Source organism: Salmo salar, chromosome ssa23 (genome assembly GCF_905237065.1).
Source record: "Salmo salar chromosome ssa23, Ssal_v3.1, whole genome shotgun sequence".
Taxonomy (NCBI): domain Eukaryota; kingdom Metazoa; phylum Chordata; class Actinopteri; order Salmoniformes; family Salmonidae; genus Salmo; species Salmo salar.
Genome location: NC_059464.1, coordinates 26,830,158 through 26,856,996, shown reverse-complemented (window position 1 = coordinate 26,856,996; position 26,839 = coordinate 26,830,158). Strand labels below are relative to the sequence as shown.

At 43.1% G+C, this 26,839-nt stretch overlaps 1 protein-coding gene across 3 annotated transcripts; it reads right to left on the bottom strand.

Annotated features, from left to right (window-relative positions):
• Positions 1 to 314: 314 nt before the first annotated feature.
• Positions 315 to 26,358, bottom strand: LOC106584325 (tetratricopeptide repeat protein 39A). Of its 3 annotated transcripts, XM_014169474.2 has the most exons (19): positions 26,003 to 26,358; positions 23,260 to 23,310; positions 14,322 to 14,426; positions 9,806 to 9,937; positions 7,179 to 7,222; positions 6,645 to 6,712; positions 6,459 to 6,523; positions 5,916 to 6,015; positions 5,655 to 5,720; positions 5,427 to 5,535; positions 4,584 to 4,651; positions 4,354 to 4,413; positions 4,096 to 4,257; positions 3,748 to 3,839; positions 3,481 to 3,601; positions 3,247 to 3,358; positions 2,955 to 3,069; positions 2,689 to 2,805; positions 315 to 2,531 (listed from the first exon to the last, which is right to left on the bottom strand). In XM_014169474.2, the coding sequence occupies exons 1-19, from the start codon at positions 26,104 to 26,106 to the stop codon at positions 2,414 to 2,416; spliced, it is 1,809 nt and encodes a 602-aa protein (XP_014024949.1). In that variant the 5' UTR covers positions 26,107 to 26,358; the 3' UTR covers positions 315 to 2,413. The 3 variants fall into 3 exon arrangements, with proteins under 3 accessions (XP_014024949.1, XP_014024950.1, XP_014024952.1); XM_014169475.2 differs by lacking the exon at positions 23,260 to 23,310; XM_014169477.2 differs by lacking the exons at positions 23,260 to 23,310; positions 26,003 to 26,358 and adding an exon at positions 19,308 to 19,593.
• Between the last annotated feature and the right edge of the window lie 481 nt (positions 26,359 to 26,839).

The window sequence follows — 26,839 nt, the reverse complement described above, 5'->3', positions numbered from 1 at the left end:
TGTATAAACCACATTCAACTGAACTGCGTAGTAGTAGTAGTAGTAAGTGGTATAAAAGGCCTATATTATGTGTTTTTGTTGAGGGGGGGGGGTCAGTTGAATGTGCCCTATACAGTACATGTCGTGGTTGGTTCGTGGCTGCCTAGTATGGCAGTTTTGACTTGATACCATTACATTAAAGACAAAATTATGGACTATCACAAACAATAGTACATTTGAAATCCAGACAGCAGCTTGGTGTTCGGAGTGCAGTTCATCCAGTTATCCAAAAGCAAATGGGTTGTACAAGAGTAAAAAAAACTAATCAGACCCAATTTGAGTGACTTATTTCATAATTTAATCTTAAATTACAAAACAAACATTTAGTATGTACAGGTCCAGGAATGTCAATCTGCTCAGTAGCCATGCCCCATATCATATTCTGACCTCATCACAGAGCCAATAAGATTGAATTTACTGACATAAATAGTACAAAGAAAACAATGGAACAAAACAAGAAAATGTATGACCTAATCATTAGAATATCTCAAACTAAGATAATCTCTATATTTAAAAAAAATCTATTTATACATTTCCTTCACCCTTTAGAGAAATTTAAATTGCTTTTACAGCAAACCTTATTCTAAGAATGAACAGCTAAATCAGCTCTAATTCCAACATTTAAACTCAAGACACCACTCTAATGCCTGGGTTTGGATACTTATTTTTTTGTAAATAGAGATTAAATAATCATAGAACATGAAAAAAGGTAACCCTTTTTCTAATCACAAATAACATATACAGTTTATTAGATAATTAATTACACAAGAACGTAACTATTTAATTTACAGTGGTGTAAAGTAACTAAGTAAAAATATTTTTTAGAACTACTTTTTGGGGTATACGTACTTGAATATTTATATTTTTGACAGCTTTTATTCCACTATATTCCTAAAGAAAATATATACTTTTTACTTCATACATTTCCCCTGACACCCAAAAGTACTCGTTACATTTTGAATGCTCAGGCAGGACAGCAATATGGTCCAATTCACGCACCTATCAATATAACCCATTGTCATCCCTACTGGCGGAATCACTAAACACAAATACTGCGTTTGTAAATTATCTCTGACTGTTGGGAGTGTGCCCCTGGCTGTCCGTAAGAAAATGGTGTCATCTGGTTTGCTTAATACAAGTTATTTGATGTGTAGCATTTACTTTTACTCAAGAATGACAATTGAGTACTTTATCCACCACTGTACTTAGGTCAATTTTAAACCAGTTACATTTTTGGCTTTTATACTCAAGTAGTATTTTGCTGACTTTCACTTGAGTTATTTTCAATTAAGGTATTGTCACTTGTACTTTTTCCACTACTGTTAATGTACAACAACTCCCTGTAAGCCATTCTTGTCTATGTTGATGTCTGAGCTGTATATTTATATATGGAAGGCTCTTGTGGTTGTCAACACTTCACTCACTACAGATGAAACTGGCAGCCTGGCTTTCCTGTGTCAATCTGAAAGACTTGTTTGTTTGAGCTCAAGTACTGTTGGATTGTGTCCACATGTAGAGAACAAGGAAGGAGCCTGCCTTTCTAAAAGACACATTCATCGGTCCACTTAAAACAGGACAATTTTGTAAAAGGTGCCATTGCAGTTAATAAATAAACAGACAAAATAACCCCTTACCATCACACGTGCATTCCTGCAATGTGTTTGTGTGGCTGGATGATTTAACTTTGTGCAGATGTCAGTGGGCACTATATCCACAAACATTCAGTTGGACTGGTCATGCATTCCTTCCCAGAAAGTGGTTCAGTTGATCCAATGTGCCAAAACTTCCATTGAGCTGTTCAGGGTGAAAATTGAAATATACAAATAAAACCAGTTGTAGAAGCACAGAGATAAAGGCCTTAGGGCAGGAGGTTATCTGCAGTAGAACACGGTCAACAAGACAGACATTGTCCAAGATTGGCCACAGTGCTTTTAGCCATTAACTCCGAGCAGAGGGAAAAACCTATGAGAATACCTTTAACCACTCAAATATGTTGCAAAACCCCCTGTGACAGGTGTGAAAAGACATGTTTACCAGCGAATGTATGTATTTATGCTGGAGGGTGAACATTCAGGCATGGGTATCTAACCATAGGTGTTTGCAATAGACTGATGAAACCCTGTACATCTCCATCCTGCAGTGTGGTATTTTCTATATATTGCGTATATTTTCTTTGTCTGAGTAAATACTATTGTCTGTATGCTTTTGACCTTTCAGTGTACATTATGCTTGTGTAGTGTTGGGGGTCTTTCTTAGAGCTCGGTGGCTGGCCAGTCTTATGCTTGTTGCTGGTTTGGTACTCTGCCTCATCCCTGCGGCGTTGGGCTGTGCACTGTGGGATGGCTGGGCATTGGCCCCGTTTCTCCCACACCAGCTACGGGCTGGAGGGCATGGTGTGAATCCCATTCTCTCCTGTGGCCTTGGCCTTATGCAAAGCAGCCTGGATTCGGAAATGTGTCCGCGATTCCATGGAGTAGTTTTTGTAATTTTGCCTGTAAATATAGGGAAACAATGAAAAAGCCTGGCCAGATGATTTTACTTTAGATACTAATAGAATTCTTGTAAAAAAGACAGGTTTCAGAATTTCAATGAACTATTGTATTGCGATGGGTAGAGATAATTATGTTGTGTAAGGACCAAGACACTCACTTGGCCGTCTCCAGTAGTTTGATGCCCTCCTCCTTCCTCCCTTGTTCCAGACACAGCAGCCCGTGCTCAAGCAGTGCATTGGGAACCAAGTAGTGATCAAACTTGATCTGTGTTTCACTGACAAGAAAAAAATACAACAGAGATCAGGATTGAAACAAGAAAGGAGGTAATTGCTAAACTTATAAGGAATAGTAAAAGAGTAGGTCTCTTCCACTATCATATTGTGAAAAGATGAGTGTGCGCGACTGTGTGTGTGTGGCGCTCACTTGCAAAGGACCAGGGTGAAGTAGGCCTCAGCCTCCTCCTGGTGTCCCAGGTGCTTCAGACACAGACCCCTAAGCAGGCTCACCAAACACTGGTCGTCTATGGAGAACTCTGTCCCTTCGGAAAACAACGTACAACAATCAAGCCCCATCACAAAACTCTACTAAACAGTGTTGCTAAACATGATAATAACGAGATAAGGAGTTGTCTGAATCCAATCATTAATGCTGTTCCTAAATGAATGTGTAGAGGCAGTATCAACTCTCCAGGTTGACCTACGTTTGTGTTACTTACTTGGGCTATTGTCGAGTTTTGCCTGTGCCTCGTCCAGTGTTTTCAGCATGCCCTCCGTGAGGTCTTTGTGTTTACCGATGACTGTGTAGCCGTTCCAGATGTACATCATCTCCTGCAGAGGACAGACAAGGCCAACAGGTGTCACAGTAATCCACACATAGATAATAGTAGTGTTTTATTACACTATAATTACAATGTAATAGGGAACATGCTGTCAAACCATGCAGTACTGACCAGAGGAGGTGCAGGGAGCGTTATCGGGTTCTCGGTCAGGTAACGACGGGCTTTTCGGATGGCAAACTTCTCAGTTGGCAAAGACTTTCCAGCTATTTTCTGCTTAAGCCCATGTACCTGCCTGGAATGGATAGACAATGGATACATATAACATATTGATTCATTTGGATAGAATGACTTGATTATACAAGAACCCTGGGTAGAATGAAATAAATAGAGTACAAAGCATTATGGTGACACAGGGGTTTGTATATTGCAGTGACCTACCTGAACAGCACTACCTCGCTCTCCCGGAATGGTTGGCATTCGTCCCTGGTCAGCATGCTGAGGTAGGCACCTTTCATATAGGCATATGTTGCCTGGAGGGAAATGTGCATGTATTACTACTGAAACTACTACTACTACTCCTTAGGCATCATCATCAATTTGGCCCTCTAGAGACTAAGTGGAATACATTAAAAGCTGTAAAACAAGCTAATCTATATTCTGTTAAGACTTTGTCGCATGTGCCTTCGAGATAATGCAACCATTACTGTACTGAAACAGATGTTATGTCCTTCAGACTTGACTATATAGTACTGATATGCAAAATACAATAACTGCAGAATGTCCCACCTTGGACCATGCATTCTCTTTGCTGAGCAGATCAGCGTAGAAGTAGGCCATCTTCCAATGTCTCTTGTATGTGAAACACCACATCAGCTCCCAGTAGCACATGTGATGGAACTGCTTCCACTGTTGCTGAGCTTCACAGCACTCCTCAAAGCGCTCTATAGCCTGGTACACACAAATACACACACATGAAAAGGGATGGTTTGTAGTCTAAACAGAAAATAATTTTGGTAGTAGTCAAAATCATTGATCCACACTCACAGCATCCAGGTTTCCTTTGATAACCTCTATTCGACCAGCGAAGAACAAGAAGATAGATCCCTTAAAACAACACAGGTATAGAACACACTGTTTCACTGTAAACTGTTTTGATGGGAATGAGTGTCTGTACAGGCCTATGCACCAAATAATTCACAATATTTCACAAAACCAATACAATTGGAATATGATTTTACTCTACTGCTATAAATTATACAAATGTCCTCACTGACCTTAGGATACTGTTTGAGATAGGGCTGAAGCAGTTTCTCAGCATCCTCCACATCCCCCTCCCCCGTGCCTGCAAGCCGCGAGAAGAAAAAGACAATGTTGTTTAATGTTCGTTTAGTCTGTCCGGGCACTTCAATCTGGCCCGCGAGACATATATTATTTATATTTTTTAAGTATTTATTTTTAGTGAACTTTTTTTTTTTACCCCTTTTTTCTCCCCAATTTTGTGGTTTACAATTGGTAGTTACAGTCTTGTCCCATCGCTGCAACTCCCATACGGACTCGGGAGAGGCTAAGGGCGAGAGACGTCCGTCCTCCGAAACACAACCCAACCAAGCCGCACAGCTTCTTGACACAATGCCCGCTTCACCCGGAAGCCAGCTGCACCAATGTGTCAGAGGAAACACTGTACAACTGGCAACCGTGTCAGCGTGCATGCGCCTGGCCCGCCACAGGAGTCGCTAGAGCTCGATGGGAGAAGGAAATCTCGGCCTGCCAAACTCTCTCCTAAACCGGACGATGCTAGGCCAATTGTGCGCCGCCTCATGGGTCTTCCTGTCACGGCCAGCTGTGAAACAGCCTGGGATCGAACCCGGGTCTGTAGTGATGCCTCAAACACTGCGATGCAGTGCCATAGACCGCTGCGCTACTCGGGAGGCCCCCGCAAATTTGATTCTAACAAACAATTGGTCCCCCAAAAAATGCGTCCCTACGTTGAATTTCAAAATCCCGATGTGGCCCTCGAGCCAAAAACTTTGCCCACCCCTGCTATAAGGCTTGTTTTGGGAGTTGAAAAGGTCAGTGCGGTAACGTTTGATGTGTGGTAACATCAACCTGTCTCTCACCCAAGATGAAGCTCATGAAGGTGTGGTAGCAGAGAAGCAGCATGTTACACAGGAAGGACCTGAAAGTCTGCCCAGCAGAGCCCTCCGTCAGCTGCTGCAAGCCAAACTCCTGCAGACACACACACACCGCAGGACACCGCGGACTTAGCACAGTCCATCCAGCCCAGTCCAGCTCAACATTTCACACTTGTCATCTCAAGGCCAACAGGTTAACAGTAGGAAACCTACCTTATTTCCAGAGAAACCAACAAACTCCAGCAACCTGAGGGTCCGTGTGGGCAGCATGGAGATCATCTGTACACAACCCAAGAACATAGGAGTGGAAGAGTGAGAAGATGAGACCGACACAATTACATATTGTACCAATCAGGGCAATGTGTTGAGTTACACCGAGTTATATAACCCTCACACCAAAAAGGTCCTTCTACACAATCTACCAGTCCAGCAAACTGGACCACAAACATTATCGACATGAAGCAGTTCCCTCACCAAGTTGAAGGCTCCTACTCCAAGCTTGACCCCGCCTTCAAAATGCCCATGATTGTCACCATGGACGTAGGTAGAGGACTGGAGGACCGTATGAAGCTCTCTGAAATACAGATGTACATTCTTTACTACAGTATGAGTTGAGAGGGGCCTCCCGAGTGGCGCCTTCAATCCCAGGCTGCGTCACAGCCGGCTGTGACCAGGAGCCCTATAGGCGGCAAACGATTGGCTCATCGCGCTCTAGCGACTCCTTGTGTCGGGCCGTGCGCCTGACTTCAGTTGTCAGTTGAATGGTGTTTCCTCCGACACATTGGTGCGGCTGGCTTCCGGGTTAAGCGAGCAGGTGTGATAAGAAGCAGCGCGGCTTGGTGGGTAAAATTTCGGGGGACGCATGACTCGACCTTGGAGCTCGTTGGGGTGTTGCAGCGACGAGACAACATCGTAACTACCAATTAGATATCATGAAAAGGGGTAAAAAAAATTGTACGAGTTGAGACATTAGGGAAACGCACTATAAAGGCCATACACTACATCAAGACTGCTTACTTATACGTCTGGTAGCTATTCCTCACTTTGATTCCTCCTTTGATGAAACTGATCATGCTTTCATCCTACAGAAACAGGGGGAAAGAACAATTTCAATATCATAAATGCACAACAAACTTGAACATCTGTATCAGTGCTGCAAAGAGATAGTGAGTGTCAGTGGGTGATGTGGTAGCAGTGGGTTACCTGAAGGAAGGTGAGTGCTGCCCTCTGCAGGAGACATTCTGCATAGCACACTTCAGCGTGGAGTTCCTCTGAGGTGAAAATGACAGCACAATTATCTCCTGACATCCTCAAACCATCACATCAGCAGGAGGCTGCACAGTAAACCCACAGACAAGAAACACATTTTAAACTGTATTCTCAAGAACTGAACAACCATCAAGGTGTAATAGTGGTTAAGAGCGTTGGGCCAGTAACTGAAAAGTCAGTAGTTTGAATCCCCGAGTTTACGAGGTGAGAAATACAATCTGTTGATGTTCCCTTGTGCAAGGCACTTAACCCATAGTCGCTCTGGATAAGAGCGTCTGCTAAAAAGTAAATGTATTAAATTAAAACATCTCTCAAAAAACAAAGTATATTTTACAGTAGCAGGGTTTTATTTATTTAGGAATACAAAGCAATAAAAACTATTTTTCAATTCCCACTAGTGATAAGAGTGATAAGATAAGAGGCTTGTGGTCTGTGTCTTAGTGTGTACTGAAGTTAGAATGTTCTAACCTTCTGTGAAGTTTCTGTTGCTAAAGGTTGACTTCTTGCGGAACCTGGGAGAGATTACATACAGAACTTAATTACACTATTACACACGAAATCCAACATTAGAGTGTTGGATGAGACAGACATAGCAGAGTTGGTCCACAACAATTCAACACCAGTCTGTGGATGTGTGAGCTAAGAAACTTGGAATTCAACACATTCATGTGCTTGGATATCGAAAAACGGTGACATGTGGTAACCACATTCATTGACAGACATTGACCGACAGTATGGCCAACTCAGATCAGGTTTCAGTATTGGGAATTACATGATATGGATTAAGGGAGATACAAGCATATAACGAGTGGTTTACTGTAACCACTGCTGATCAGTGACCCGTGGGATAATGTTAATCCTCCTGTAAAAGTTGTATTTGCGTAGATATCTACTCTTCATGCAAATCAGTGTGGCCCAGACACATTTTATGGCTTGTGTAGATAAGATGTAGAGCGTCTCTTACAATAGCACAGGGTCCCGGTTATGGGGTTCCTCTGACCCCCCCAAGGTTCTCAGGCGGTGTGGCAGGCCCAGTCTGGGAGTTTGTGTGTGTGTGTGTGTCCCACCATTTGGACAGGCGTATCCATATAGGACATTTTCACACACTCACTGTTACAGGCCGCTCTGAAATACCACCAGCCAGCGAGATCTGATAGGACCTGGGTGATATTTGCTCTGTGATCATGTCAGAACAGCTAACCAGCCACCACAGACCAGGATGAACATCTCCCAAAACAGCCAGAGGTTCTCCCCACTGGAATGGCCGGGGTTCATCCAGAGCCAAATATACACTGCTCAAAAAAATAAAGGGAACACTAAAATAACACATCCTAGCTGAATGAATGAAATAATCTTATTAAATACTTTTATCTTTACATAGTTGAATGTGCTGACAACAAAATCACACAAAAATAATCAATGGAAATCCAATTTATCAACCCATGGAGGTCTGGATGTGGAAAACCACACTACAGGCTGATCCAACTTTGATGTAATGTCCTTAAAACAAGTCAAAATGAGGCTCAGTAGTGTGTGTGGCCTCCATGTGCCTGTATGACCTCCCTACAACGCCTGGGCATGCTCCTGATGAGGTGGCGGATGGTCTCCTGAGGGATCTCCTCCCAGACCTGGACTAAAGCATCCGCCAACTCCTGGACAGTCTGTGGTGCAACGTGGCGTTGGTGGATGGAGCGAGACATGATGTCCCAGATGTGCTCAATTGGATTCAGGTCTGGGGAACGGGTGGGCCAGTCCATAGCATCAATGCCTTCCTCTTGCAGGAACTACTGACACACTCCAGCCACATGAGGTCTAGCATTGTCTTGCATTAGGAGGAACCCAGGGCCAACCGCACCAGCATATGGTCTCACAAGGGGTCTGAGGATCTCATCTCGGTACCTAATGGCAGTCAGGCTACCTCTGGCGAGCACATGGAGGGCTGTGCGGCCCCCCAAAGAAATGCCACCCCACACCATGACTGACCCACCGCCAAACCAGTCATGCTGGAGGATGTTGCAGGCAGCAGAACGTTCTCCACGGCGTCTCCAGACTGTCACATGTGCTCAGTGTGAACCTGCTTTCATCTGTGAAGAGCACAGGGCGCCAGTGGCGAATTTGCCAATCTTGGTGTTCTCTGGCAAATGCCAAACGTCCTGCACGGTGTTGGGCTGTAAGCACAACCCCCACCTGTGGACGTCGGGCCCTCATACCACCCTCATGGAGTCTGTTTCTGACCGTTTGAGCAGACACATGCACATTTGTGGCCTGCTGGAGGTCATTTGCAGGGCTCTGGCAGTGCTCCTCCTTGCACAAAGGCGGAGGTAGCGGTCCTGCTGCTGGGTTGTTGCCCTCCTACGGCCTCCTCCACGTCTCCTGATGTACTGGCCTGTCTCCTGGTAGCGCCTCTATGCTCTGAACACTACGCTGACAGGCACAGCAAACCTTCTTGCCACAGCTTGCATTGATGTGCCATCCTGGATGAGCTGCACTACCTGAGCCACTTGTGTGGGTTGTAGACTCCGTCTCATGTTACCACTACAGTGAAAGCACCGCCAGCATTCAAAAGTGACCAAAACATCAGCCAGGAAGCATAGGAACTGAGAAGTGGTCTGTGGTTACCACCTGCAGAACCACTCCTTTATTGGGGGTGTCTTGCTAATTGCCTATAATTTCCACCTGTTGTCTATTCCATTAGCACAACAGCATGTGAAATGTATTGTCAATCAGTGTTGCTTCCTAAGTGGACAGTTTGATTTCACAGAAGTGTGATTGACTTGGAGTTACATTGTGTTGTTTAAGTGTTCCCTTTATTTTTTTGAGCAGTATATTTCCCCTGTATATGGCTGTTCTTCATAATAGGAGTTTGAGGTAAATGTGTCTTGTTTAGTCACAAGCGCGTTACAAGATTCACAGTGGTTTCACTTGATCAGATAATGTGGTTCCTCTCTTCATGATTGAATAGATATCATAGGGGAGCCTTACCACTGAGCCAAAACATTTGTTTTTGCTTTTGTTGCCCCTAAAGGAAATAAATAGCATACAAGAACTTTGAAGATCTCGTTTTAGAATGTAGACCCATTACAAATGAGCCTTACCGCTGACATACTGCCTGAGCCTCCTTCATGGTGTTACCCGCTGCCAGGATGTGCTCCGGGTCAAAGGTCATCATGGCCTGCATCTCCAGTATGGTGGCGTATGTGAGCGCATGGTACATGCTGTCTTTGATTCTGTGAAGGAATAAAAAAAGAAACAGAAATATTGAGCTATATTTTTAGCAGCGATTGTTGCCTTCTCAAAATGCAGTTAGATGACTCAACAAAAAAGATTGCTTTGTATGTCTTCGACACAAATGAAGAGGAGGAGCACATGTATGGATGTCCTTACTGTAAAAGTATAAGTATATAATCATTGACATTCAATATGTAAACTGAGCAAAAAAAGAAATGTCCTCTCACTGTCAACTGCATTTATTTTCAGAAAACTTAACACATGTAAATATTTGTATGACCATAACAAGATTCAACAACTGAGACATAAACTGAACAAGTTCCACAGACATGTGACTAACAGAAATTGAATAATTTGTCGCTGAACAAAGAGGGGGTGGGGTCAAAATCAAAAGTAACAGTCAATGCAGCTGGTGGCCACACCAGATACTAAGTACTGCAGTGTATCTCCTCATGGACTGCACCAGATTTGCCAGTTCTTATTGTGAGATGTTACCCCACTCTTCCACCAAGGCACCTGCAAGTTCCCGGACATTTCTGGGGGGAATGGCCCTAGCCCTCACCCTCCGATCCAACAGGTCCCAGACGTGCTCAATGGGATTGAGATCCGGGCTCTTTGCTGGCCATGGCAGAACACTGACATTCCTGTCTTGCATGAAATCACACACAGAATGAGCAGTATGGCTGGTGTCATTGTCATGCTGGAGGGTCTTGTCAGGATGAGCCTGCAGGAAGGGTACCACATGAGGGAGGTGGATGTCTTCCCTGTAACGCACACCGTTGAGATTGCCTGCAATGACAACAAGCTCAGTCCGATGATGCTGTGACACACCGCCCCAGATCATGACAGACCCTCCACCTCCAAATCGATCCCGCTCCAGAGTACAGGCCTTGATGTAACGCTCATTCCTTCGACAATAAACCCGAATCCGACCATCACCCCTGGTGAGACAAAACCGCGACTCGTCAGTGAAGAGCACTTCTTGCCAGTCCTGTCTGGTCCAGTGATGGTGGGTTTGTGCCCATAGGCGACGTTGTTGCCGGTGATGTCTGGTGAGGACCCGCCTAACAACAGGCCTACAAGCGCTCAGTCCAGCCTCTCTCAGCCTATTGTGGACAGTCTGAGCACTGATGGAGGTATTGTGTGTTCCTGGTGTAACTCTGGCAGTTGTTGTTGCCATCCTGTACCTGTCCCGCAGGTGTGATGTTCGGACGTACCGATCCTGTGCAGGTATTGTTACAAGTGGTCTGCCACTGCGAGAACGATCAGCTGTCCGTCCTGTCTCCCTTAGGCGTCTCACAGTACAGACATTGCAATTTATTGCCATGGCCACATCTGCAGTCCTCACGCCTCCTTGCAGCATGCCTAAGGCACGTTCACACAGATGAGCATGGACCCTGGGCATCTTTCCTTTTGTGTTTTTCAGAGTCAGAAGAAAGGCCTCTTGAGTGTCCTAAGTTTTCATAACTGTGACCTTAATTGCCTACCGTCTGTAAGCTGTTAGTGTCTTAACGACCGTTCCACAGGTGCATGTTCATTAATTGTTTATGGTTCATTGAACAAGCATGGGAAACAGTGTTTAAACCCTTTAGAATGAAGATCTGTGAAGTTATTTGGATTTTTATGAATTATCTTTAAAAGACAGGGTCCTGAAAAAACGACGTTGCTGAGTTTAGTATATTTAATGTATTTTCTGACCAAAAACTCTTAAAAAAGCCCAGCTCCTTTAAGTTACAATATGTTTTCTTGGAAACAGGTTTATGTGAATTCCCTGAATGTCACACTGTGACACTAACATTCCACAACCAGGAGCGCTGGTCTGACTTGTTCCCAGCAGGTTCCACCATAGTCACAGTGGCAGGATGGGACAATGCTGGTGAGTTTCTTCACTGTAATGTCACATGACTGCATGCCTGGCATTTCACATTTCACACTCCGTTGTTGCTCCTAGACATTTCCACATCACAATAACAGCACTTACAATTGCCCGGGGCAGCTCTAGCAGGGCAGAAATTTGACAAACTGACTTGTTGGAAAGGTAGCATCCTATGACAGTGCCACCTTGAAAGTCACTGAGCTCTTCAGTAAGGCCATTCCACTGCCAATGTTTGTCTATGGAGATAGCATGGCTGTGTGCTCGATTTCATACACTTGTCAGCAATGGGTGTGGCTGAAATAGCCGAATCCACTAATTTGAAGGGGTGTCCACATACTTTTGTATATATCGTGTCTTTTTTTCAAAAGGGAGACAAATCAGGAGATATTTCGTCAGGAAAAAGAGCAGCATGTTAAAAACAGGCCATGAATTGGAATGTTTGTGCCTGCTGCCTGCCTTCTGTCTGTCTACTGTTGTTGACTGTTGTGGAGACGGAGAAGGACAAGGGCCGATGGTGACTGTGGGGCCTGCACTCCTGACTCTTGAAGCTTATTCACCGTCATGGGTAAATCTAATCTAATGTTCTACAAACAAAAAAAACCCACCAACTTAAAAACAGCCAGCCAGCAGGAGGGAGGTTCGTCGTTTCGTCATGCACGTTTCAGTGTGAATTGCATAACCTGACAGCGCTCACGTTGAGTGCCAACATGAGGTAACTTTAGTTGTTTGTAAGTGTGGTCAAATTGCTCTGACACAGCCCCGAAGAATAAAGCATTAGAATGGGGGAGAGCACCAATGTAGAAGCTGGTTACTCTCATCTTCAGAGTAGTAAGATTTATAGTGCAAGTTGCTATCCATTGTGTCTCTGCCTTTTAGCCTGAATCGTGGCCAGCCAATGAGACGGAGCCATTCTACAGTAGGTGGTGACGCTACATCCTCTGTCTGAACATGTCTTTCATTTGTACATGTTGTACAGTATAGCAGCCCCTCCCCCACCTTTTACAATGTATACTAGATCAACACTTCCACACCTAGTGTAAAGCACTCATTAGGAATGAGGGAGGGACAACCAAGTACTTGACTGGGACAGGACAATTACTTAAGGCCTGCTGCTGTTCCTGCCCAGTCCGCATGTTTGAACAGCTAGCTAGTAGCTTCAGAGAGAAGCAGGCAATGCAGAATCTTACTGTCTAATCCGAATATAAAGCTGTGCTTAAAAGCATGAGGCTGGCTGTCTGTTTTGATGTCATTGCAGTGTCTTCGTCCTTTAAAAAAAATCTGATCTAACTGCAAGCCTTTGTCTCTTTCGCTATGAACATGCAGTAGCTTATGATCATCTTGCTGTTTGATCAAATGTATATTTCAGCAAATATATATTGCTGTGTTTAGCATTCTGTGATATGAAAAGACAAACCACAGTATAAACATACTCTGCATTATTATAGAGGTTTAGTATATGGGAGAAAGCCTGCCACTGTGTGTGCTGTGCAGCAGAGATTCTGGACTATACCTGGCCCAGCTTACTGTGTCAGTACAGTACATAAGCCTGAACGGAGGAGAGGAAAGGAGGGAGAACAAGAGAGAGCGAGAGAGACGCACTGCTATTTCAGCACCACAGGCTTTCTCTATGGGTTATTTTTTTTTATTTAATAGATTTTCTCTTATGACTGTTCTCCCACACAATACCGTGTTAAACCTATTCTCAGCGACGCATTAGTTGATATTACACACTAGGATGTTGATGACGTGGAGGCTTTTCCCACAAAGGTTTTCTTTGAACAGCGGTAGCAAACAAAGGAAGCCAGAGGGCAGTTTAAATGCCTATACCTTTGCTCTGCCTACAGAACTCGGTCTACCATCACTCCCATTGCCTAGCCCCAGGGTGACAGCTGACAGAATATGCCAAGCCTTGCGTGGTAAGAGCCAGAGGGTGGGGCTATGGCAGGTTGGCCAAGATTACCCTTTGGGGTAAATATTTCCTTAATTTCATGCTCATACTAGACTACCATGTACATTTCAGAACTAAAAGAGGAGATCAACATGGAAACTGGGAGGGATTAGATAAGTAGTGTATATCCACTGAGTTGTGTAACACTGAGGGGATGAGAATTGAGACACACTAGGGAGGGCTGGAGAGAAACTGGGATTTGGGAGTGGCCAAAGAAGAGAAAGGATTATATGTTGAGAAGGTCATGATAATGAAAGAGAGAATTCACAGAGTAATAGGAAACTTGACAATTGTGTTTTTGAACACAATGCTGAAGGGGTGTCCAATAGGAGAGATGGTGTTTATGAAACGAGCACAGAGTGTACACTTTACTGTAGCACCAGCCTAGCCCGGTCGCCAGGTTATGACATGACAACGAACAAGAAAGGAGTTGGTGAAGCACAAACTGATCAGGAAACCATGCTACTTGCCAGTGCTATTTGGTGTTTGTGAAACTAGGACACAGTATTACCACCAGCCACTTGTGTCGACCCACACGATCAGGGTCCAGGTCTCTCACCTGCAGTGAAGCCTGGACAGGGCCTCCTCAAAGTCATTCCTCAGGAACAGGTCCAGCGCTGCCATGCAGTCCTCCAGGGCTACAGACAGGTCTGACTTCTGGGACCTGAGATACAGGAAAGGGGAAAGAGACAGATGAAGGTTAGGTAAATTAAGTATGTTACTTTAACACATAATGACAGTCTTGGCCAATATCTACCATTGGTCCTCAGTGCAGAATCTACATGTTAAAATAACACATTCTATTTTTGACTTTCCCTCAAACAAGTAAATCATTTGCCTCTGAGATAAGAGGTTTACATTGTCAAATAAAAGAAGCTTATTACTGCCAGCTTCCCAGTGGACCTAAATGTGTTCTATTCTTTTATGAATGAACCCCAGAACAAAATCTTGTTTGTTAATGTCAAGAACTAGGTGAAATGTCTATGAGCTCAGTCTATAGAGTAGCATGACACAGCTTTAACTACAAAGGAGTACTTCACTGTCTAGCTACACTAACAGATATCTTTAAAAAGAGCCACGTCACTTCTTTTTCTCTCCCAGGCAACTCTGCTGCAGTGCCCCTGTTCTGTTTTTAGTGGTAGGGCAAAAGGAACACAGAACACTTCCAAACATTCTATGAGGAGCGCTGGTCATGATATTGTCCCACTCTCCCACCTGATCTGAGCAGGGTTTCGCAATGTTTTCTCTGCGGTTCTGTCTATCATCGACAGTTATTTTACTGCTATCAGCTTAAAGCTACATTTTTCTCATCTGACAAGATCATTGGATTTTTTACCACAGTTTCTTCAATGAGCAGCTCTCTCATTCATCGGCATTAAACATTTTTATTGATAAGTGGGGGTTCACCAAATCTTTTAATATAGAGTAATCTTCATCCCAAACAAACAAATATTGATGTCAAGGCTCCCTACTATTAAAAACAAGAGCAGGCTGTTCAACAGGCTGAAAACCCCGATTGTCCTGTGCCACACTATTTTCATACCAAAACCACCCCAAGTTTAACAATACCGAAGATGACAAAATGTCCTCTCAGCAAAATGGGTTCATGGACACAATGTATTAAGCCAAACAATGGAGGCTGGCCTACACAACTGAGGAGAATCTCTACAATGAGGGTGACTAACTGACAGCCATCCTTTTGCATTCCTGAAGATCAGTGATACAGAGGACCTCTTTATGCTAGACCATGCTTGAACTCTCTCAAACTATAATGAATCCATTAGGTTCCATATTGAAAAACAGGCCTTTATTTCCTCCCCTTCACAAGCTAATGACATGGGGATGACCATACCATCCTTCCACCATATGAGCAGCTATAGGTCATTCACTTCCTGCTCACTACAACACACAGTCATGAATGGCAGCACAACACAGACAGTCTAGGGGTCAATACTACCACACACTGAGTCTCCATAGGGCCCAGTTTCTAATCAGTTGATACAATCAGCAAACAGCTTTAAAAAGTCCCTAACAGTCATTCTGATTCCTATGTAAATTAGCCTTTTGAGTGACTAAAACATCACCCACAATATTTGACCCGATAACTCCCAGGAAGACTGAAAAGACAGACTAAGTGGGCGGGGAGCTCACCATGATAGACAGTTCTTTGAAAAGGCTTATGATGCAGTGAGATGATGTCAGGACAATGTGCTGAGACAAAGCAACTCAAACAACATAGAAATTGCATACAACATCCAATCCTGTCATTGTTTCACTAATTACTGTTTGGTTATCGTAAAAGCATCAGCATAGACAAAATGTTGGCTATATAATTTAGCTAGCCCAAAAGGAATTGACAGCACTAGCTAGCTAGCTAGTCCATCTTGGACAATTTTTGCTTAAACAGGTTGCGGTCTGGGTACATTACATATATTGTCTGCCAGACAATGTTCATATATCATGACTATCAATGATGTCAAGAAGTTTGTATGAATCTCCCGTTTTGCATGTCTCTTGATGTAATGACATGACAACTGCATCTGAGTTTTGGGCAACCCTTCCCCCGCGTTTGTTCCATGCTGGCTGAATACCTAGCTAGCCAGTAACTAGCTAACACCAGACACAGATGAAAGCAGAAATGTATAAGTATATTTGCTTTAGATGAATATGGAAAACCTCTTTGCTGACAAACTGCAGTACAATTTTGGCACCAGTCGACTAACTACCTAGCTATGTAAACCACGCCCCTCTGCGAACACGACTTCTACCAGTATTATTTAAAATAGATAAGAGAATAAGACGTTACCATTGGTGTCTTCAAATTTGGCTTTTTGTGAAGTCACAAAAAAAGTGATGGGTAAACGAAGCTTCCTGAAGCATTGAGCATTTCCAGCCAATTCATTACTCGATGCTTTGATCAACACAGTGTACACTAGTGGCACCTGCTGGTCAAAATAATTTAGAACAGACATTTTTTTAGATGACGTCGCTCACGCCTTTTAACAAGGCACACCTGTTAATTGTAATGCATTCCAGGTGACTACCTCATGAAGCTGGTTGAGAGAATGCCAACAGTGTGCAAAGCTGTCATCAAGTAAAAGGGTGGCTACTTTGAAGAATCTCAAATATAAAATATATTTTGATTTATTTAACACTTTTTTGGTTACTACATGATTCCATGTGTTATTTCATAGTTTTGATATATTCACTATTATTCTACAATGTAGAAAATAGTACAAATAAAGAAAAACCCTTGAATGAGTAGGTGTGTTCTAACTTTTGACTGGTGTTCCTCTTGTTCAGATGTGTTAGGGCCATGTGAATAGCGATGGAAATGACATTTTCCGTGGATCTGTTGGAGCAGTAGGCACATTAGAGTGGGTCCAGTGTACCTGGCACGCTGGCCTTGATGTGGGCCATACTAGACTCTGGGGTGAGTGCAAGTCATTTGGGCATGTCACCTTGTTTTTCTTGGGCACTGGGATGATTGTAGTCTCCTTGAAGCAGGGGGACTACAGCTTGGGACAGGGACAGGTTGAAGATGTCCGAGAAGACGCCCGCCAACTGGTCAGCACACACTGAAGACATGGCCAGGGATGTTCTTTTGAGAGATTCTCACGTCAGCCTCGGAGAGCAAAAGCACCTGGTCGTCCGGAGCAGCGAGACTTCCTGGATGGCTCAGTGTTGTCTGCCTCGAAGCGAGCATAGAATGTGTTAAGCTCCTCTGAGAGGGAGGCTTAGATGGGCACCACACAGCTGGATTTACCTTTGTAGTCTGTAGTCCTTGCCACATGCGTCCTGAGTATGAGTTGTCAAACATCAATTCAAATTTGAGTCTGTATTGTCTTAATGCTTCCATTTTGGATTTGCAGAGCTCGTGTCTGCTTGCCTTGTACGCTCCACCAAGTTGTCAGGGTTCATTCTGCTGATACTGAATGCTGCTGTACGGGCTATCAGCATGGTACAGATATCCCCGATCATCCAGGGTTTTTGGTTGGGGTATGTCCAGATTGTTATTGTGGGTACATCATCATCAACACATTTCCTAATAAAGCCTGTGAGTGACAATGTATATTCCTCAATGTTAATGGATGAGTACTGGGTGGATGAATCTGTACACATATTCCAAATCAATATTCTCAAAACCAGCACCTATCTATTCTATGTGAAGGTGGCTCCCTCTTGACTTGCTTCTTGTAGGCAGGGAGTAGGAACAGAGATGAGTTCTGATTGGCCGAAGTGGGGGCGGGGGATGGCTTTGTACGAGTCAAGGATGTTTGCATATACATGGTCCAGCATGTCGTTTCCTCTCGTGGGACAGGATACATGTTGGTGATATTTTGGAATATATATATTTTTTTAAATGTGCTTGGTTAAAATCAACAGTGACAATTAAGACTGCTTCCGGTTGAGATGATTCTTGCTGGCTAATGTTCTTGTACAGTTCGCTGCATATCGCCTTGATGTTTGCTTTTGGCGATATGTACACAGCTGTGAAAAAAACCACAATAATTCACTCGGCATATAGTGAGGTAGGCATTTTAGCATCAGAAAGTCCAAGTCAGGTGAACAGGAGCTTGAGATGTTTTCAACTTCGGAACAGCAGAAATTGTTGATGAGGAAGCATACACCTCCCCCTACTCTTACTAGAAGCCGCCGTTTGACTCACCAGAAAATGGAAAAGCTGTCTGGTTGAATAGCAGAGTTAAGTGTATTGTCCGTAAGCCAGGTCTCTGTAAAAACAAAGACACGATATTCTTTGATGTCCCTCTGCGATTGAAGCCTTGCTCTGAGTTCACAAAGTTTATTTTCCAGCTATTGGACATTAGCCATCAGGATACTAGGAAGAGGAGGCTGTGTAGCCTGTATTTTCAGCCTAGCTTGGAGTGCCCAGTAGTTTAACATTGCACACTTATAAAGACTTAACCATAAAGTCAATAGGGGCATAGATGGGTCTGAGAAATGGCATGATAATGTACACACAATGGAGGCTATTGTTTCCTGAAAGGTTGTGCATAGCATACATTGTCCAGATAATTAATTAATTGAAGTTTGCAACTCCGCGATGCTGATTTCTCTGGAGGGTAACTTGCACAATAGAGATCATTGATCTGAGAAGTAATCAAACATGCACACACTCACTCAGACGAATGTACACACACACACACACACACACACACACACACAGAGTGCTAAAACATTGTTTTATCTGCATTCCTCCTGATAGCTTTCACCAGTGTTAATTTACATTGAATTAAAGTACTAGTAAGTTAAGAAATGCCAACAAAGTAATACTGCAGTAAAACAAGCTGCTTCTAAACACAATGAAATCAGACAAAAGAGGTGGATCTTAAAAAACAAAACCTGTTCAGTTTTTCCAGATACAGCTAAGTTGAGAACCCTCTGGTTTCAATCCCAGTAGAGATGACTAGTGACAGTATATTACATTCACACACACAACACCACAAATGCAGCATCTCTCTGTTTACTTCAACACACTGTCAGTACCTATCACTTCACCACGCAGCCTCAAAATATCTCTTACCCGTTTGACAGAGTTTCTGCTTCTCCGGACATTTTCATCTGGCAGACAGAGTACTAGAGGGAGGTAGAGAGACAGCAAACGCAGAAGAGAATTGACTATCTGCTCAGGCCTTTCCAGCGGCGCAGCACGACACAGTCTCTACCTCTGGCAACAGCAGGCAAGCAGGCAGGAGAGGGGAGGAAGAACGCAGCCCGTAATAAGATTGGGATGACTATCACACAGAGAAACTAAACATCTTCCACCACCCAACTCTCCGCCTCCACAAACACACACAGTCCCTTAACTCTCCTCCTCCTGTCCCACCTCCTCCCATCATCACACTCACGCTACACACTGCAGTTTCTTCTCTGATAGGCTGATGCAGTAGCAGGGCTGGCCTAGCTGCACAGGACTCGAGTCAAATGATAAACAACAAAAAAACATAAGCCAAAAAATTCACTATGCACCACAGAAAGGTGATACCCTGAGTATAACATCAACCAAAGACAATAGGCTACTGCACTCAGATGACCGCAAAAACACCCCAGCAGAACTCATTCAGATCCCTGAATATCTTGAATGGAAGATGTCAAAATCTCTCTGCAAGATTCCGGACAGAGATGTACAATGACTTGATGCCGGTGAGAGGAAGATTCCTGCTAAGGAGGAAGCCTTTACTGCAGTGACTCAGGCTGACTACTGCAGCAGCAGCAGCACAGACGCACTGCCCCGGGTGCCCCCTATTAGAGAGCCAGTAGAACACTACACTGCGTGCACAATTATTAGGCAAGTGAGTATTCTGATCTTATCATTGTTTCTATTCACATTTTCAAAACTCCAAACCATATAAACTTGAATGCTTATTGGATTTAATCATTTTCAGGTGATATGTATTTGTGTAATGAGGGAGGGTGTGGCGAAAGTGAATAACACCTTATATCAAGGTGTGCATAATTATTAGGCAGCCTCATTACCTCAGCTAAAATGGGCCAAAAAATATATTTAACTGACACTGAAAAGCCAAAAATGTAAAATGCCTTTCAGACGGATGCGACACTCTTTAAATAGCTAAACTATTGAGGTGTGACCACCGGACATTCAAACGTTTTGTTGTGAATAGTCAACTGGGGCGCAAAAAAACGCATGGGGAAGAAAAGGCACAAATGAACTGCAAAAGACTTGAGAAGAATTAAACGTCAAACTACCAGGAACCCATTATCCTCCAGTGCCACCGTATTCCAGAACTGCAACCTACCTGGAGTGTTCAGAAGTACAAGATGTCAAGTGCTCAGAGACATGGCCAAGGTCAAGAAGACTGAAACAAGACCACCACTGAATAAGATTCACAAGTTGAAGCGTCAAGATTGGGCAAAGAAATACCTGAAGACAGATTTTTCAAAGGTTTTATGGACAGATGAAATGAAAGTGACTCTTGATGGACCAAATGGATGGGCCCGTGGCTGGATCAGTAATGGACACAGGGCACCACTTTGAGTCAGGTGCCAGCAACGTGAAGGAGGGGTACTGGTATGGGCTGCTATCATTGAGGATGAGGTACTTGGACCTTTTCGGGTTGAAGATGGACTGAAACTCAACTCCCAAACCTACTGCCAGTTTCTGGAAGATTCTTTCGTCAAACAGTGCCATGATCTTTATGCAGGACAATGCTCCATCACATGCATCCAAGTACTCCACTGCTTGGCTAGCCAGCAAGGGCCTCAAAGATGCCTGAATAATGACCTGGTCCCCTTCCTCACCTGACTTAAATCCTATTGAGAACTTGTGGGCCCTTCTCAAACGTGAGATTTACAGTGATGGAAGACAATACACCTTTTTGAACAGCATTTGGGAGGCTGTGGTTGCTGCTTCAGCGAAAATTGATCGTGAACAGATCAAGAAACTGACAGACTCCATGGATGGAAGGCTCATGGCAGTTATTGAAAATAAGGGTGGCTATATTGGTCACTGAATATTTTTGAAAGGTCAAAAATGTTATATAATTGTCATTTTGTGTTACTTATCTGTTACACTTACTCCAAAAATTGAGAATAAACAAGTTCAGATAAATTATTTTTGTAATTTAGTTGCCTAATAATTCTGCACACTAATAGTTGCCTAATAATTGTGCACACATATATTTCCCAGAGAAAGACAAAACTCACTTTTCCTTTGTTAAACATTCAGGTTTGAGGTTCAATAACATTTTGGATTGACTGAGAGCATTGTGTTTGTTCAACAATAAAATGAATCCCGAGGAATACAATTTGCCTAATAATTGTGCACGCAGTGTATGTAGCGAGAGCGAGATGAGTACCACTGAGATCCAGCAATTACACCACAGCCAATCGCTCTGAAAGTGAATGACCCATGGAAATAGCCAATCACTTATCAGAATGAGCTCTCAGACAGCTGTCTAAATTTAGGTCATAGAGGAAGAGTGATCTACAACATGGTAAATCTGTGAATCTCAAGACACGTGCAAAGAGGTCAGCTCAGGCACACACACGACTTTGCCTCAGTCAAGGTTAGTTAGTTTCCTCTGGGGAACATTATTCAGCAGGCAGTGCAGCAGGGACACATCAGACAAGCGTGTCATTGCTCCCATTATACGTCACTTCACTGCATCGCCACCCCTCTGACAGCCATAGGGCACACAAGAAACCTGTCCTTGTATTTTATTCATTGAGCGATGCTGGAGTTTACCAACAGTACACACCAGGGTCATGTGCGGGTGGATTGTCTTCTTCGATGTATGAAAACATTTATGTTACACAATGAACATCTTGCCTGTGGATGCAAAGCCTTGCCTGAAAAAAAGTGTCCCACACTCTCCTCTAGTAGGTGGTTCATTTCAACAGAGCCAAGAGACATTGTGTAGACAGTAGATTCAAATGTACATGTACAGTGTTCCGTTATCTTGCTCTCTGATCTGAACTGAAGTGTTGTAATTTATGAGCACTAGAACAGCATCTAGGGGTTCAATTCAGGCTACTGCTCTTTTTGATTTAGGGAATCTACATTGCTTTCTGTTATAAATTATCATGGGAAAGCAATTCATTTCATGGACAGCTCCACCTCCCACAAAATCCATATTTAAGCAGTTATTTCCTCAAAGACATGAGATAAAAATGGTGTGTCTACAGTTGTGTTAAGGTCTAAGTAAAGTCTCTCTGCTTGTTTAAGACTTTGGGAGTGATCAAATATCAATGTCATACAGACACTGAACAATTCAGACACACCAAATGCACTTGTTTTAAAACAAATGGAACAGATAAATACCAGAGGTGGTGTAGCACTAGGAAATACTGGTGACATAACCTAAGGAACCCAATGACACTGTGCCAAAGGTAGATCCAATTACATCTCATCTTCCTCTCTACACCTGTACGGCAATATGGCCATCCTCTCTTTCTCTTCAGGGTGGAGAGGCATGGAAATCAAATATTGTCTCTATGGTTGAGAACATATGCTGGGATTCCTCTTGATCCCACCCTGCCTGGACCGGATATTATAGCCAGCATTAATGGCGTACTTCTCTGAATTATTAATATGTTGAACAGCAGGAAGGAGCGATGTCATTGCCCTCACGCTTACTGCTGATTTTCAATAACCTTTCCTCTAACTACTCAACCCTGTATATCACCCGGCCATCAGCCATTGACTCTGAGACTTAAGTGTTCAATGGTTCTGTAGAGTTGAGTAAATCTTTGTTGTCTGGTAACTGTAACCTGAAACAGGGGGCAAAATTGAGGCCATTTAGGAAAAAAAGGTGAGCACAAGGGATGGAAACTATTTCAATAGGGACTATTGTGTGAGTAACATAATATTGCAACCCATAGAAATCCTGACTGAAAGATATGTTCAGTGCAGGGGTAGATTAACCAAAACGTAATATGCCCAAAGAAAGTCTATGAACAGAAATCTGTTGTCAAACATGCCGAGGGTACAGAAATTGACAGAAGGGAAAACTTACTTGAAATCTGTGTGGATGGGGTCAAGTTCTGCACTGTTTATGACGGACAACCTAGAAGCAAAATCATGCTGTTATGAATTACTAAATGAATCAGATCCCGTTCAATGCCTTGACATAATGAGAAATATATATTTCACAGAAACTGTTGCATGTTTTCCATGAACAGTAAACTAAGTGTTGGGGAGCCATTGGGGTTGGCTGAGATTTCTTCAGCCTGCATGGTGTCCCTAGGCTCACAGTATACCAGACAGAACATACAGTAAGCACTAGTGGACGCGTCTCATTTAACAATGCCGAGATCTCCAATTGTAATCTAATTCCTATCCTGTAGATGCTAATCTTTGCTGTCATTTACAATTATAGTTCACTTTCCATTTCCTATGTACACGGAATAAAATTAAACACAACATGCAACAATTTTACTGAGTTAGTGTTCATATGAGGAAATCAGTCAACTGAAATAAATTCATTAGGCCCAAATCTATGGATTTCACATGACTGGGAATGTAGATATGCATCTGTTGGTCACAGATAGCTTAAAAAAAGGTAGGGCCGTGGATCGGAAAATCTATCAGTATCTGGTGTGACCACTATTTGCCTCATGCGGCGCGATACATCTCCTTCGCATAGTGTTGATCAGGGTGTCCCACTCCTCTTCAATGGTTGTACGTAGTTGCTGGATATTGGTGGGAACTAGAACATGCTGTCGTACACATCCAGAGCATCCCAAACATGCTCAATGGGTGACATGTCTGGTGAGTATGCAGGCAATAGAAGAAGTGGGACATTTTCTGCCTCTAGGAATTGTGTACAGATCCTTGTGATATGGGGCCGTGCATTATCGTGCTGAAACATGAGGTGATGGTGACGGGTGAATGGCACGACAATGGGCCTCAGGATCTCGTCATGGAATCGTGGGGCACTCTGTTCACAACGTTGACATCAGCAAACCAGCATGCCAGTGGTCATCGAGGGTGACATTTGCTCACAGAAGACGGTACGACGCCAAACTGCAGTCAGGTCAAGACCTTGGTGAGGACGACAAGCATGCAGATGAGCTTCCCTGAGACTATTTCTGACTGTTTGTGCAGAAATTCTTCAGTTGTGCAAACCCACTGTTTCATTAGCTGGATGGCTGGTCTCAGACGATCCCGCAGGTGAAGAAGCCAGATATGGATGTCCTGGGCTGACATGGTTACATGTGGCCTGCGGTTGTGAGGCAGGTTGGACGTAATGCCAAATTCTCAAAAACGACGTTGGAAGCGGCTTATGGTAGAGAAATTAACATTCAAATATATGTCAACAGCTATGGTAAACATTCCTACAGTCAGCCTGCCAATTGCACACTCCCTCAAAACATTAGACATCTGTGGCATTGTGTTGTCTGACAAAACTGCACATTTTACAGTGGCCTTTTATTGGCCCCAGCACAAGGTGCACCTGTGTAATGATCATGCTGTTTAATCAACTTATTGATATGCCACACCTATCAGGTGGATGGATTATCTTGGCAAAAGAGAAATACAAACAGGGATGTAAACAAATTTGTGCACATGGATCATTTCTGGGATCTTTTATTTCAGCTAATTAAACATGGGACCAACACTTTACATGTTGCGTTCGTATTTTTGTTCAGTATAGCTTTATATTCAGCACTGTATTTTTCCTTATCAAAGCACATCACCTGAGAGGGAGTGGTGGTGCCTTATTTTTACATAGGCCTCACTCCAGAATAAATACCAGTAGAACAACTTGTGTAATTATTTCATAACAAGCCAGTAGCATAGCCAGAAATTCAGTAACAAAACATATCACATTTTGGTCATATCCGTGGTTTATTGGGGGTGTGGCTTTCAGTTAGTTCTTTTTGGCCACCAATCCCATTCGAGTGAATATCATTCCAGTGCAATGCTCGCTATGAATTCTATCGGATGGTGTTTGCATGTTTAGGTAATAAGACAAATAATGTCCCATTTAAAATACAAAATAAAATGAGTGTGTGGGCCCGTGCCTACACAACTTTAACAACCTAGTTAGTTAGTAGCCTATAGTTAGTAAGCAGTTTGGGCACTTAGAAAATACGGAAGGAAGGTACTAGGAACACAGTGGTAGAAATTCAGTAACTGCCTATGCATATTTGGTGTATTGTTATAACAAAATAATTCATTTAGTTAGCCTAATTTTACCCTATCTTCTTTGAACTTCCTTTACTGTACATTTATCTCCAGATGTAGGCCTAATCACAGGTAATGCCCTGTCATGTTAAAGAGCGGGACTGTGATTACAAATTTGCTTTCCCTAGATTATACATTAGAGAAGCTATTCCTAGGTTTGAACGTTTTCGAGTGTACTGATTTGATAGGTAGAAACAGTCATGAGCTTCATTTTCTTTTTTGTGTGGACATTTTTTTTAAATAAATCAATTACATTTCCAATTCATGCGGTCTAAAACAATTCTAAAATAACACCTGGCAATAACGTTCTAATATATAACAAATACAAACGTTTGTGTATCTTGTATCAGAATGGTTACACAGCCACTCAATGTTTATCAAATCCATCTAGCTACAGATTTAGAACAGGGTGGCAAACTACATTTCGCACTACATAAACCAATCACTGTTGTGACCACAAATACAACTTGTTTAGACTGCTGTATATTTTTTAGAAAAGATTGCTGGGTTTCTTCGGAAGAAACGTGGGCTACTGCAACTAGCCGAGTTACGTGGATTTTGCTACTCACCCTTTGCAGTCATTTTTCTTCACGCTGCGTCTCCAACCAGTGTTAAAACTCATTCCAATGGACTGAAATACTGCAAACGTGCAGAATATCCAGAAAAAGTGCATGGCCCAATTATCCTTACATGGACATAGTGTTTTACCTGTGCGCAGGTGACGACCGTTAACGGCGAGTGTTTGAGAAAGTATGATATAAAAAGTACAGTAGGCTACATGTGTATTTGTGAGAACTACACCTTCCTCTTTCCTGATTTAGTTTAAAAAGGTGTGGATGTTGTCATTACTATCAATCAGATCGTGTTTAAAGTGCAACGAATGTGGCCCAAGTGTTGCTACTAGGATTTATTGCTCTCCAAATTCCAGGGGATATTTGGCTGGTGGTGACAATTGAACGCCCACTCGTTGGAATACAGTAAACTTACATGATGATGCTCAGTATACTGCTAGTCTACAAATGGTAATTGGTATTTATTTTATCATTGTAGTAGTCCCATAGGGCGGCGAACAATTGGTCCAGCGTCGTCCGGGTTAGGGGAGGATTTGGCCGGGGCAGGCCATCATTGTAAAATAAGAATTTGTTCTTAACTGACTTGCCTAGTTAAATAAAAGGTTACATTAAAAAAATTTAGTGGTAATACACATGTCAGTTACTACACAACGTCTGTTTTTATTGACCCAACCTGGTCTCAGAGCATTTAGTATTAAACCCACTGGCTCCAGATCATCTACAAGTCTCTGCTAGGTAAAGCCCCGCCTTATCTCAGCTCACTGGTCACCATAGCAGCACCCACCCGTAGCACGCGCTCCAGCAGGTATATCTCACTAGTCACCCCCAAAGCCA

Coding starts and splice junctions, on each gene's coding strand:
- LOC106584325 (XM_014169474.2), bottom strand. CDS start 26,106: ATGCACTTTTTCTGGATATTCTGCACGTTTGCAGTATTTCAGTCCATT. Junction 7,223..9,805: donor GCTCAGGCAGTATGTCAGCG/GTAAGGCTCATT, acceptor AATCTCTCCCAG/GTTCCGCAAGAAGTCAACCT. Junction 6,016..6,458: donor AATAGCTACCAGACGTATAA/GTAAGCAGTCTT, acceptor TCTGTATTTCAG/AGAGCTTCATACGGTCCTCC.